This window comes from Plectropomus leopardus, chromosome 2, assembly GCF_026936395.1.
Source record: "Plectropomus leopardus strain MGB_pleo_1.0 chromosome 2, ASM2693639v1, whole genome shotgun sequence".
Lineage (NCBI taxonomy): Eukaryota > Metazoa > Chordata > Actinopteri > Perciformes > Serranidae > Plectropomus > Plectropomus leopardus.
In genome coordinates, this window is record NC_142177.1 from 30,590,006 (window position 1) to 30,603,337 (window position 13,332).

Genomic DNA, 13,332 nt, shown 5'->3' on the forward strand with positions numbered 1-13,332 from the left:
TTTTAAGCACGTTTTCTCCGGACTTTTTCCTTGTTTTTTAATTTTACTTTTTCAAAAATGTTTTAATTTTTTTTTTGTGCTGATTTTCAGGTAATTTTTGGGTTAATCCTTCTTAAGTTGCTGATTGCCTTCTTTTCAAAGGAAACTTTTGAAAGAAATCATGCCAATTCACGCAGGCTTCAAAGGGTTAATTAGATTTTACACTTCAGAGGTTTGAATAAGCAATATATTTCTGTGCAGGCAAAAAGGTAAAGGTAAGTGATAAGGACGTGGCGAAGCGAAAGAAAAACCCAGCGGTGTTGCAGAATATTTGGCAAAGACAGAAAAAAAGATATCAGTGAGCTTGACGTTGAGAAATAGATAGTAATAATAAAAATGGAAAATGAAAAAAATGAAGCTAAGCGGGAAGAGAAGAGATACAAACAGATAGACAAAGACACAGGCCCACTGAGAAATCTAGCTCGTGGCTTGCTACTCGATTTATAGGTCACTCTCTCAGATGTTTGAGGGTAATTAGACCAGCCTGTAGAGGAGTATAACCAAAGAGGGAAGAAGACAGCAGGTTAAGAGGAGCACACATTAAAATACCTTGTTAAATTAAACACCACATACATGTGTTTGTTAGTAATACTGTAGTCGAGTATTAGTGGAAAGGCTGGTCAGCTAAGATGTTCTGATGTGTTGCTGGTGGTCACCTTGTCCGGGTGGAGCTCGTGTGCCGGTGCCGTCTCCGTGTAGTCCAGCATAAATATTATCAGAGGACAAAGAGCCCTTTAGGGAACACGGCTGCTGAGTCTGCACAGGCTCTGCAGTTGAGCTGGGAAGGTGGCTGGTGCATGAGCGCGCCCTGCTGTGAGTAGGGAAAGACCCTTTGGCTGGAGAGCCATTTAAACTCACTGTGGGCTCACCTGTACCTGCAGCAGCACCTGGACACACAAGCATCAGGTCAGAATGGTCTACTCCTGCTGTAAATATTTAACCTGGAGATTCTGAAAAATACTCACTGGATTTGCTGGAGTCACTGGTTTTTGTTGTGACATTTCTAAACTGTTGGACCAGAGGGCTGAGAAGTTTGCCAGGCTTCAGTCTGTGCTTGCTGGACCTCTTCCTTCTGCCGGCATGTGGTGCAACGTGTGAGAGACCCAGGCCAGAAGGAGGGGCTTTGCCAAGCCGGCGATATAGCAGCTCCACCTCCCCCCGCTGATGGGCCTGCAGCTCAGAGATCTCCCTCAGATGTCTGAGGAGATGATGGCAGGTTTACTCTAGTCACTTATGAGCTAAATGACAAACGTCATGTAAAGACACTAAAACAGACAAAAATGGTGCGTTTCCACCAGCAGGATGGTTTGGTTCAGTTCAATTTGCTATGCATTTTTCTTGCCTTTTCATTGTAAAAAGTTTTGGTTTGTACCTTTAGTACCTTTGGAACCGTCCCCATTTTTCATCACCCCCCTGCCATAAGTACCTAGCACACAGATCCGGTACTAAAAAGGTGAAGCTGGGAACACAGCAGTCCCTTCAATGGTCAGTAGAGAATCAACACTCTGCTCAGGGCTGAGTTGTGGTTGGTTTTCATGCATTAGTAAACTATAACTATAAAACGCAATTATGTTTTGCAGCATCTAGCAGCAACTGTAGACTGAGATAAAATAATTCATTCACGAGGCTGACTGATGGCAACTTGTAACGTGGAACGTTTACGTTTACTGACTCCATCAACACACCATGCATATCAACATGACAACTTTGACCACTCCATCTGTTTTAATTGTCTCTCTTGGATGACATACACTTTTAGTAATGAGTGGATCCTCAAGCGTTTAAAAATGTATATTAATTGTGACCGGATTATGTGACCTGCATTCACTTGGAGAAAAAAAACGTGTCAGACTGTTGGAGCTACTTTCAGTACGCTCAGGCACAATAAACCCCTGCTCTTGCCTGACAAGGAGTCTAGGTGCAAATCTGCTATTTTTAAAAATCCAATTAAGAGAGACTCAACCCTAACCCAGCCCACATGATAAACAGGGTGTTGACTTCACTCTGTATCACCGGTGAACAAGGAAATACAGCGAGTGTTGCTGGGCGGAGCAGTGGGTGATAATAACCCTGCACGCATGTACTGTCTGCGGTGGAAACTCTACACAGATCTAGGGTCTATGTACCTATTCGTAGGTGTTACTTTTGGTTCCACAGGAACTATTCTGACCATTGATGGAAACGCAGCTTAAGTAAACTACTGGCTGTACTTACTTCTCCCTGAGTCTTTGTAGTTCCCTCTTCATGTCCGAGTCCTCCATCTCCGAGTCATTATCGCTGCTGGCATACGCTGAGCCGTGCACCCCTCCGTGCCTACTTGGTGAGTCAGAGCTCTGCACGCTGCTGCTGCGCCCTGATCGACGGAGGAAGGCCACTGCCCTCTTCATGAGGTCACTTCCTCTGCGCTCAGAGCGAGTATGTTGAGACGGGGTGGCAGGAGTCAGCTTGGCAGGGCTGCTCTCAGCCCCTGAGTCCGAGGAAAGAAAACGAGCATGAACCGTGACGTCCACAGCGACAGAGTTCGAGGTCATGGCACGAGGCAGGGAGCCCCGCTTGGCCATGGACGGAGGTGTGTCCAGGTAGAAATCAGGCGGGGCGGAGTAGCGGCTGCAACGTGTCCTCTGTGTAATTTCGTCTTCCGTGCTAACCACAGAGAAACGACCAATTGTGGTGGAGGCGGTCATAGTCTCAGCATGGACGTGGTCCTCTGTGTATCCTGTGGGATGTGCCGGTGAGGCAGCGCTGCTCCAGCTCCTCTGCTTCACATCTCGTCTGTTGGCCACTTCAGGAGGAACAGAGATTATCTGCCAAAAACAAAGAACAAACACAGGGCATCGCATAATGCTGAACTGCTATTGCAGCTGAGCTAGTCTGAAAGACAATACTGCTTTGAACTTTAATGTGAGGAAAATCTCCCTCTCGTACCTTAAATCTGCCTCTTGTTCCAGAGCAGGAAGCAGAGTTAGGAACGTGTCTTCTTGACAGGGAAGCTGCAAAAATGTACACAACACTGTGACAATGCAGCACTCAACAAATAGTAACACTTAAGTGTAGGTCAAAGTTAATGATGCCAGTCTTATTAGACTGATGAGTGTCTGCTGCACGTACCACAAACAGCTGAGTCACTCAGTGTGCTCAAACTGTCCATTCTCTCTGGGATTTGAGGCTGATAGAAGTGACATGATGAGAGATTAGAAAAACAAAGGCATTACAAACAAACAATACAAACCATTTAAAATTCTCCTATTGTTTAACTGTTGAAGAGTACCTTAACCCCAAAACACTTTTTTCAGTTGAAAGCAACATGTATGGGTATTAACTAGTGTTGTTGATTGATTCAGGTTCCAACTCTTGATGCAGAGAACCCCAGTAATGAAGCCTAAAACTCATAAATCCATTAGCATTTCAGCACCTTTGGTTCCCTGGTCTCAAAGTTCATGTTTTTTGAATTGGTTTTTGGTTTGACGCCTGAAATTAGATCTGTGGTTACCACAAGCTGAAGAGAGCTGAAAAAGGCAGTTACTAACAAGTGGCTAAATGAGACTACAGCATCATTATGCCAAACTGCGCCAAAGACGGCTTTATGTCATTCAGAGTGTCAACGTGACTGTAGTGTCGTTTGTTTCAGTCTAGCAATAGCTTTTTATTTCTGGCGATTACATTTAGGCTTCAAAAATCTTGAAAGTGGCGTTCATTAACTCACTAAACAAAACAAGTTTCATAAACATTTGTTCACCACAGAGGGTTTTTCCTGCACTGATCTAAAATCCAATGGAAAAATCCCACAGGCTTGTTGACGAGGGAACCACGGTAATGTTAGCTTCCAGGTTGGCCTTGGGCAATCTGTTTGAGTGCAGAGTATTAAAGTTCTACATATTGTAGATAAAAATGCATAGTGACTATCCTCTAAAGGTTGAAACCTGACTATCTAAATTGAATTTTGCTACTGGCTGATCCTGGTAGCAGGAGCCTGCTTTCATCACTAACTGCATCCCCTGGGAGCAGGGGGGTGCTGTGGATTGAGAGGCAGCACGGTTGGGTGACTGGGTGTTTCTTAGCCACCTTCCCAGCCCTGTCCATTTTGAGACTTTTTTCATAATCCAGGGAGGAAGCACTCAAGACACAACTGCCAACATTTAAGACTAATTTGACAGATCATTATTATTAATTTTTTAAAATTTCCTGTAGCTGTCGAGATAATATCATTATTGTGAACTCCTTTGGCCATGATACTCATTTAGTAGGAGTCTGATATCTTGCCAGCCCTATTTCGAATTTATCTGGCAAGATATCAACCACAATATTTAAAACCAGCCTTAATTGGCAATATATGAAAAAAATGTCAGAAAACTTTTTTTTTTATCTATAAATTATGTATCTTTTTTTGCTGTAGTTTTTGAGATAAATTTTATTTACTGGCAAGATATTATTAAATATAGTATTTAATTAGCCTTCACTTTATGCAAAAAGTACATCTTAATTAAAAGTTTCAGTGTAGGCCAAAATATGTTCATTCTGCCACTCCCAAACTGAAACAAAAATCTATAAAAACAAAAATATAGCACGCCTAGTTTTCTAAAAAATAAATACGTCATACAATTTTTAATAAATAGACAAATACACACTAAATAATCAAACCACACAGTCCATTTAGTTGTTCTGTAGCTCTTGACCATATCAGTCAATCTTCTGCCAGCAGCAGATTAATACTAAATGGACCTTGTGGTATAATTATTTTGGTGAAGAGTTAAATCACCGTTTTTAAGTCAGCAACTTTCAATTTCAGCTGTGAATATAGCTTACTGCGTCTGTCATTTATTTAAGTGATTTTAGTTGCTAATGATTGTACTTACCAGCTGTTCTCCAGCCCTGTAACGTCCCTCCCCCATTGGCCCTGGCGTGCTGTTTCCTGACCCCCCTGTGGCGCTGTCTGGACCAGGAGGAGACTGGATGTACTCTGTGCCGGAGCCTGGCGTCTCTGCAGCGCTGCCTGATGGATACATGGGAGCATACTCCTGGTAGAGCAAGTTCCTCAGTTTCTCATCCAGTGTTTTTATGGTGCTGTCCACAAAGCCCCCCCGGCCCAGCCGTCCTTCACTGTCTGACTCACCGGGCCCCGCGCCGTGCTGTGACGGCGCCGGGCTCTGGGGTAGTGATGACACTTTTGTCCCTCCCACACTGGAAAAAGGCTGGTGCAGCACCACAGGCTGCTGTGGGTGCTCGCTGCGTGCTGTTGAAGTGTAGGAGACGGACAGCGGCTCTTTGGCTGAGCCTGGCTCCTGGAGTGGAAGAGGAGTGAGAGGAGGGCCGCTCTGTAAACCGCTCACATCCAGAGACAGAGGCATGACCAGAGGGCAGCAGGGCACCTCCTCAGCCATGGACACGGGGCATGTCATATCGGACATCTGCTGAGCCACATCGATTGGGGAGATGGATCCTAAAGGGGATCCCCGTGACTCATCCACTGGGAAAGACGTATGTGGGGATGATGGGGGCAAAGTTTGAGCTCTGGCTGGCTGTGCCTGATGCACACTGGGCTGCACCGCGCTGCCCGCAGGCTCCACCGATGCCACTGACTGAAGGGTCGGAGGAGCAGACACAGGCGGGGACAGAGTAGCCAAGAGGAGAGGGTCTGTGTTGGACATTATCGGAGGGCTACAGAATCCATACACATCATAGGTGAAGCCTCCACTTCCGCCAGACATTGTGGAGGATGACCCCTCCTCTGCAGGAGGAAAAGATAAAGATGAGAGAAATACATTTAAAAATCTCCAGAATTATTTTTGATCTTTTGAAACCTGGAAACACATCACTTGTCTTGTGCTGCTGTCAGATGCCTGTCACAGGTATTTAAACCTTTGAAACCTGAGCAAGCTAGTGCAATTTCTTTCAAACACATGGGAGCCAATGATGAAGGCAATAATTATCATAATTACAAATTTGATTTTTTTGTTTACTTTTTTTATTATTATTATTATTATTATTATTATTATTATTATTATTATTATTATTATTATTATTATTATTATTATTATTATTGTTGTTGTTTTGTTGTTGTTATTATTATTATTATTATTTTATTTTATTTTATTTTATTTTATTTTTTTTACAAACTTTCTTGTAATTTTTACTAATTTCTTGCAAATGTTTGGGTCTTTTCTTCTTTTCTTACTTGTCTTCTTCCCATGTTATTGAAAGATATCAAGCCAATTTGCTCAGGTATCAAAGGGTTAACTTTTATCATTGCACACAAGAGTTGTAGGTTGTGTTTCACTCAGCTGCCACAGAGTAGTGCTATTGTTCCATGATGCTGTCAGATTTTGTGCTGAAATTGCTCTGTGGAAACAAAGTCACCTCTGGATGTGGGCGGCCGTGCGGTGCCGCTGTCAGCAGGCTGGGTGGTGGCTGAGCTCCCAGGAGACTGTGTCGCTGTACCGTCAGACGGGGTCTCCTGGCTGGATGTGGGCGTCTCCTCTACGGGGCAGATTATGAACCATCTCTTTCCTGTGTGAAGAACTGCAACCCAAGAGTTAAAACAATTACCGCACGTTTTCTAACAAGCGAATGTGACATTTGCAAAAAAAAGAGGCATGCTCGCTGCGGATGAATACATTTTGAAAGAGATCATTGTTTTACCATTCTGCTGATAGACAGGCTGAGGAGCTCCAGGCTGCTGACTCTGCAGAGCGATAGAAAGGTGTGAGCTAAGTCTCTGTCAATGTCTAAATATAGCAGTCAATCAGTCACTTTTATTTAAAGGTCTTCTATGTAGGATTTAGAGGCATCTATTGGATGACATTTTATATAATGTAATTTTAACTACATTTTAATTAGATTCTAACCTGAAAATTAGAATTCTTGTGTTTTGGTTATCATAGAATGAGCCATTTACATCTACATGTGGAGTGGATCCTTGTCCACAGAGTCACCAGTGTTGTTTAAAAGGTAGCCCAGAACTGACAAAATAGGGCCATTTGCAATTTTGCATTTTCCTGTTGGCCACCATAGCTCCCCTTGGTTCATGGAGGCAGTTTCAGTTCTGAAACTTCATGGCTTTGTGCCACTAAATCCTACACAATTGAAGTTTAGTAAAGTTTAGTATCTTCATTGGGCTTGTTGATGCCAAAACACTTCAAAATAAAATAAAACGTACAGCAGACAAATAGAATAGTAAAAAATAAAATATTAATTAATATTATATAGATTATATTATATTATATTATTAATATAGAAAATAATTTAAAAAATCATTTAAAAGGGATTTTTTGAATATGATTTTTGAATATCATAATCAGTAAAAATTAAAATAAAGCAACCAGATTAAAAACATCAATGTTAATGGGGATGTTTGAATGAATAGATGAATAATAAAAATTAAAACACCCCACATGGTTTAAGAGGTGATTGAAACAACTAAATTCAAAATCCAAGAGTAGGCTATAATTAAGTGTATAACAGAAGGGTCTTGAATTAAGGATTTTAACGGAACCGGCGTCTTTGACATGCGAGCTTATCTGGAGATGAGGGGCATAGCAGACAAATGCTTTAAAGCAAACTCATTTTTTTGTTGACTGAAGGATTGACATGGAAACCAGCATTAAGAGATCAAAGAGGGCGTGCGTAGTCTAAGTAGCTCAGATAAGTGAGGAGGTGCAAGTCCATGTACGGCCTTACAGGTTAAAAGAGTAACACTAAAGCACAATCTATGTATCAGCACGTGTAATGTATCTGCACTGACTCAGATCTCCCCCTCTTACCTCTCCCACCAGCCCCTCAGAAATCTGGCCTTGTTCAGGACTACAGCTCAGCGTGGAGGCCCTCTCCCCCTCCATGTCTTCATTCAGCATGTCTTCAGCTTTGTCCACAATGTCCTTTAGCTGGTCAATGAAGATCTCCTTCTCTAACAGGAGGATAAACCCATTCTCTACCTGCAGACATACAGGTTTAAACATTTTAAACGACGTGATGAATATCACCAATAGATGACATGAAACTGCAAACTGTAAAAGATTCAGCTCACCATGTAAGTGGCAATTTCCTCTGGAGCGTCTCCGTCCAGGTCAAATTTAAATGTCACCATTTTGTGGTTGTGAGTCTCCAGCTGGCATTCGACCATTTTATCTCCGGTGTTGCAAACCTGAGCGAACAACAGTTACACTTTACAATCAAACAAACTTTGAGTAATTTTAACTTCAAACTGTCACTAATGACACCATGACTCACATTCAGCATGCTCAGTTTGGGTTTACTGGTCTTTTCTTGTCGGGAGCGTGTGCGGGCAGACTTGCGGTGGTGTTTCCTGGGTTTTCCGTCCCCCTTCCCTCCACTAGCCAAGCTGTCATAGCCATCACTTGTCTCCTTACCAGACGCCACATCAGAGTTGATACTATAAAAGAAAAATTGTAAACGCTCGTTAGTGATACATTTTCCCCACACAGTTATGTCATAAGATAATTTGTAAAGATGTGACAGACAATAAAAACTTTACACACACCTGTCATAGGTATAACTGGGTAAAGCTACAGGTTTGTCCTGAAGCACATCCTGAGGACAGAAAACAGGGGAAAAGCGGTTAGGATAACTTGGTAAAGGTTTTATTTTATACAAGGATGAATTATTGCAAGACTAAATACAGGTTTCCCACACATTGTCATGGACAAAATTTCAAAACTTTTCCAGGACTTTTCAATGACCTATTTTTTTTCCTATACCCACACAGCATTTTTATACATAAGAAACATTCAAACTCTTTGAAAAAAATTATTTCAGCAACCCAACATGACGGACTGTTGGAAAATTGAAAATTCAGAAATAATTTATGTTTTTAACAATTTCTGGCTATGATAAACGGTGTCATTTTGGAGATTTCTTTTTTTATAGAAAACATGCCTTTCAAATATTTATGGAAAAAAAATTGCACCAAATTTTTAAGTTTTCTATAAAAATTGCCAAAAATATCGCCAAACAAAATCGCCAAATTTTTAAAAAGAAGTAAAAGAAAAAAGCCCATATAAAAAATAAATAAATAAACCATGTTTTAACACACGTTGTAACACACTGATGCATATAAAAGTTACGTTATATTGTGAGCTACAAAAAATTCACCGTTATTTTACATTAATGTAATTTAATTTGTGACACACAACACTTTTCCATGACTTTTTCAAAACTTTCGATGATTTTTTTACTAGTTCCATGACTTTTCAAGGCCTGGAAAATGTGATTGTCAAATTTACCAACTTTTCCAGGTTTTCCATGACTGTGGTAACCCTGTATATCGCACCAGCAGTGATGTAACGGTGTGTTCCCAGCGTTGACCTTGAGGGTTATTTTAACCTTTAATGAATAAGCTGCTGTCAAGATGGGATGGAGCTATTAAACTGATGTGAATGTGATTTGACAGGGAGAATTTTTATCCAGCAAAAATAAAGTTTTTAGGTTATGCATATGCTCATGGATCAGTATTCCTCTTAAAACTGTACAAATTTTACCTCCACACAGGGCTCTTGTTGAAGGGTGCTGGATGCAGATGTTGACTGGAGGTTTTGCTGAGTTGTGGGCAGGCTGGCACCCTCAGACACTGAGGCTGCTGTCTGGATGCCAGCAGGCTGCAGAGCCGGAGATGCGACAGGAGCTGGGGCTGGCAGCGTGACAGATACTGAGGCAGAACCTAAATTTGGGACTGAGAGTTTGGGTTTACCAGTTGCAGAGGATGTATCTGAGCTTGTTGATGAGCCTTTTGGTGATTCAAAAGCGAGACCTGGTGCAGAGACCGGTGCTTGAACTGGGGCTGAGGCTATGGGTTGCACTGCTGTTGGAACTTGGGTCGAAGCTGGAGTTTGAGGCATGACTGCAGCTTGAGCTGATACGGGGATTGGTGGTTGGTTTTGTGCTGGGAGCACAGCTGGGGTTTGTGCTGGGGCTTGAGTTTCAACTTGGGCTGGAGCTGAGATGGAGGCTTGAGCTGGGACTATAGGAGCTCCAGTTAAGTCTTGGCCAGCTGCAGAGGTTTCTGCATCAACTCCACTTCCCCAGAGAGGAGTCTGAACAGCAGGGACAACAGGATGGGCCGGAGCCAAAAGGGGAAAATCTCCCAGATTACCCTGCGGTGCAGTCATCTGTGCCTGGAATAAAAAGCATATGTAGGTAGTTGTTAATCAGTTAACACAAATATTTTTTCACCTCTAAATCTCCAAACACATGCCATGCATGCATTATAACTAAAATTAAGACCCACTGCCACCTTACGTCCGGGACACACTGCATGCATGGGCAGCACAGAACCTGAGCAGCGCTGCTCAGCTGTGGCACATCTAGAAACAGAGGCTTGCCGATTTTATTTAAAAATTTTTTTTAAAGTTCACCAGTACCCCGACTAACGTGGGGTGCGAGGGCCCTTTCATTGCTACTTGCAGCTTTAATTGAGGTTTGGAATTCATGAGGTTGAGACTTTGATCCTTATCCAGGGCAGGTGAAATTTAAAGTCAGTTATCCAAAGCAAAGAGCTATATTCAAGGTAAAAGACAGGTGAAGTCTCAGATGCATTGGCCCGGTCTGTCCAAACACTTACTCATAAACCATGAGATTGCAAGTTTAAGCTCAACAGAACGACAGAAACATGAAAAAGTGTCTGGAGGTTTAGGTCAGTGGGTAAATGAGGTGGTTAGTGTTCCTGAGGTTGCTGGTTCAAGTCTTATCTGGGACCAGTGATGTTTGACTTTCATGGCATAAATAAAATAAAATAACATATTGGCTGATATATCTTTCTGCTCTGCTCTAATAGAGAACACTTAAAACATTTAAAAGACACACAATTGTCTCCTTGTCTCCTGAATTTTCATATACTGAATGGCCAATTTTCCCTGTCAAAAACTTAACTGATATGAGTGTTGAAAACTCAGTTGATTACCAAACTCAGACATCACTGCCAATACTGAGCTAAAGGGAACGTCGAAACGAAGTGAAGTGTCTGGAGGTTTAGCGTAGTGGGTAAATCAGGTGGTTAGTGTACCTAAGGGTGCTAGTTCATGTCCTATTTGGGACAGGTAACATTTGATTTTTATGGAATAAGTAAAATAAAAAATGAGCTGATATATCTGTCTGCTCTGCTGATATAAGTCATCGATGACGTACCTTTCAACAAACATTTAAACAGTTCAAAAACACACAATTGTCTCCTGAATTTTCACATACTGAATACTGAATTTTCCCTAACAATGTGAAGTGTCTGGAGCTTTAGCTCAGTGGGTAAATCATGGGGTTTGTGTGCCTGAGGTTGGTGGTTCAAGTCTTACTGGGACAAGCAAATTTTGAAGACTGAGCTGAACCCAAAGCAAGCATAGAGCTAAAGGGAACGTTGAATACATGAAGTGGGGTTGAGAGACAGGAAGTTGGGGAAAAGACAAGAAGTAAGGTTAAAAGACAGGAAAGTCAGTCAAGTTACATGCAGTTGGGTTGTGAGTTAGGAGGGACACTCAAGAGACAGGAAGTTGAGGTGTGAAACAGGAAGTTGGGTTGAAAGACAAGGTTAGTCAAGTTACAACAAGTTCAGTTGAGAGACAGGAAGTTGATTGAAGGTAGAGGATGGAGGTAGAGGATGAGAGTATAAGAGGTGAAAATAGGAGTATGAAAGGATCAGAGAGTAGAGAGTAAGGGACTGGAATAGAAAAGTTACGAAAGTCCAGAAAGTGGCATAGTAGTAAGGCAGGAACCTAGCATGACACAGCCTAGCACGATTCTGGAAAGACTACAGAAAGGGATGATCCATCCCTTAGGTCTTGAACGACAGGGCACAGTCCTAAAACAATGGAGGTCCACAACGAACAGTCTCCTTGTCTCCTGAATTTTCATATACTGAATACTGCCGATAATGAACTTGTGTTTCAACACCATATGACCCTTGTATCAGCAGAGCAGACAGATATCAGCCGATATTTTTTTTTAATGCTATAAAATATCATTTGACTGTAGATTCATACAGTTTAAACACTGATTGTGATATTGCAGAACAAATTAAGGCACGTAAATAGCAATGTAACGTTTCGACAGACGAGTGCGTCTGTCGAAATCAAGGAATATCGGCCGTACTCATATATCAGTCAAGTTTTCAACAGACGTCATTGCCGATACTGAATTTTGTGTTTCAACACCATATGACCCTTATATCAGCAGAGCAGACAGATATCAGCTGATATTTTATTTTATTTATGCCGTAAAATATAATTTGACTGTAGATTCATACAGTTTAGAAACTGATTGTGATATTGCAGAACAAATTAAGGCACGTAAATAGCAATATAACGTTTTGGCCGATAAATCAGGTAAAGTGGCCTCGAAACAGGTAAAACCAATATTGGCAGATGCGTCCATCAAAATCATGGAGTATCGGTAAAGAAATATCAAGCAGAGATTCATTCTTTCGAGGGTACAGACATTTTTTAAAATTCAAGTTTATGGAATTTTATTTGTTTGTTTGTGACACAATTGTCTCCTTGTCTCCTGAGCAGACAGATTTATCCGCTGATATTTTAGTTACACTTTCATCCTCTACCTCTGTCTTCTACCTTCACTCAACTTCACTTGTTGTAAACTGACTAACCTTCCTGTCTCTCAACCCAGCTTCCTGTTTTATTACCTCAACTTCCTGTCTCTTGAGTGTCCCTCCTGTCTCACAATCCAACTGCATGTAACTTGACTGACTATCCTATCTCTTAACCTTACTTCTTGTCTTTCCCCCAACTTCCTGTCTCTTGACTGTCCTTCCTGTCTCTCAACCAAACTTCATGTATTCAGTTTACCCTTTAGCTCTATGTTTGCTTTGGGTTTAGCCAAGTCTTCAAAATTCAGCTGTCCCTGAGAAGCCTTGAACCAGCAACCTTGTGGACACCAACTGCCTGATTTACCCACTGAGCTAAAGCTCCAGACACTACACATGTTTTAGACGTTCCCTTTAGCTAAGGACCGGCAGTGATGGCTGTCGAAAACATTACTGTTTTATGTGTCAGGCTGATAATCAACTAAGTTCTTGACAGGGACAATTCAGTATTTAGTATACGAAAATTCAGGGGACGATTGTGTGTTTTTTTAACTGTAAGTGTTCTTTGCAAGGTACGTCAACGGTGACTTATATCAGCAGAGCAGACAGATATTTTAAATTATTTGTGCCATGAAAGTCAAGTCACCTGTCCCACTAAGACTTGAACCAGCAACCTCAGGAACACTAACCACCTGATTTACCCACTGATCTAAAGCTCTTGACATGTCAGATGTTTTCGACGTTACCTTTAGCTCAGT

General features: G+C 41.7%; 1 protein-coding gene across 8 annotated transcripts in view; it reads right to left on the reverse strand.

Annotated features, from left to right (window-relative positions):
* Positions 1 to 13,332, reverse strand: part of wnk2 (WNK lysine deficient protein kinase 2) — a 47,662-nt gene that overhangs the window by 5,768 nt on the left and 28,562 nt on the right. For 7 of the 8 annotated variants that reach the window (XM_088090652.1, XM_042507879.2, XM_088090684.1 and 4 more), the window contains 14 exons: positions 9,531 to 10,163; positions 8,534 to 8,583; positions 8,263 to 8,425; positions 8,060 to 8,176; positions 7,797 to 7,967; positions 6,676 to 6,718; positions 6,394 to 6,555; positions 4,893 to 5,764; positions 3,148 to 3,205; positions 2,965 to 3,029; positions 2,254 to 2,843; positions 1,005 to 1,237; positions 696 to 926; positions 425 to 523 (listed from right to left, as the gene is read on the reverse strand). In XM_088090652.1, the coding sequence (XP_087946778.1) occupies positions 425 to 523; positions 696 to 926; positions 1,005 to 1,237; positions 2,254 to 2,843; positions 2,965 to 3,029; positions 3,148 to 3,205; positions 4,893 to 5,764; positions 6,394 to 6,555; positions 6,676 to 6,718; positions 7,797 to 7,967; positions 8,060 to 8,176; positions 8,263 to 8,425; positions 8,534 to 8,583; positions 9,531 to 10,163 (3,487 nt within the window). The remainder of the gene's footprint in view (positions 1 to 424; positions 524 to 695; positions 927 to 1,004; positions 1,238 to 2,253; positions 2,844 to 2,964; positions 3,030 to 3,147; positions 3,206 to 4,892; positions 5,765 to 6,393; positions 6,556 to 6,675; positions 6,719 to 7,796; positions 7,968 to 8,059; positions 8,177 to 8,262; positions 8,426 to 8,533; positions 8,584 to 9,530; positions 10,164 to 13,332) is intronic. The other variant, XM_088090659.1, reaches the window with a different exon arrangement.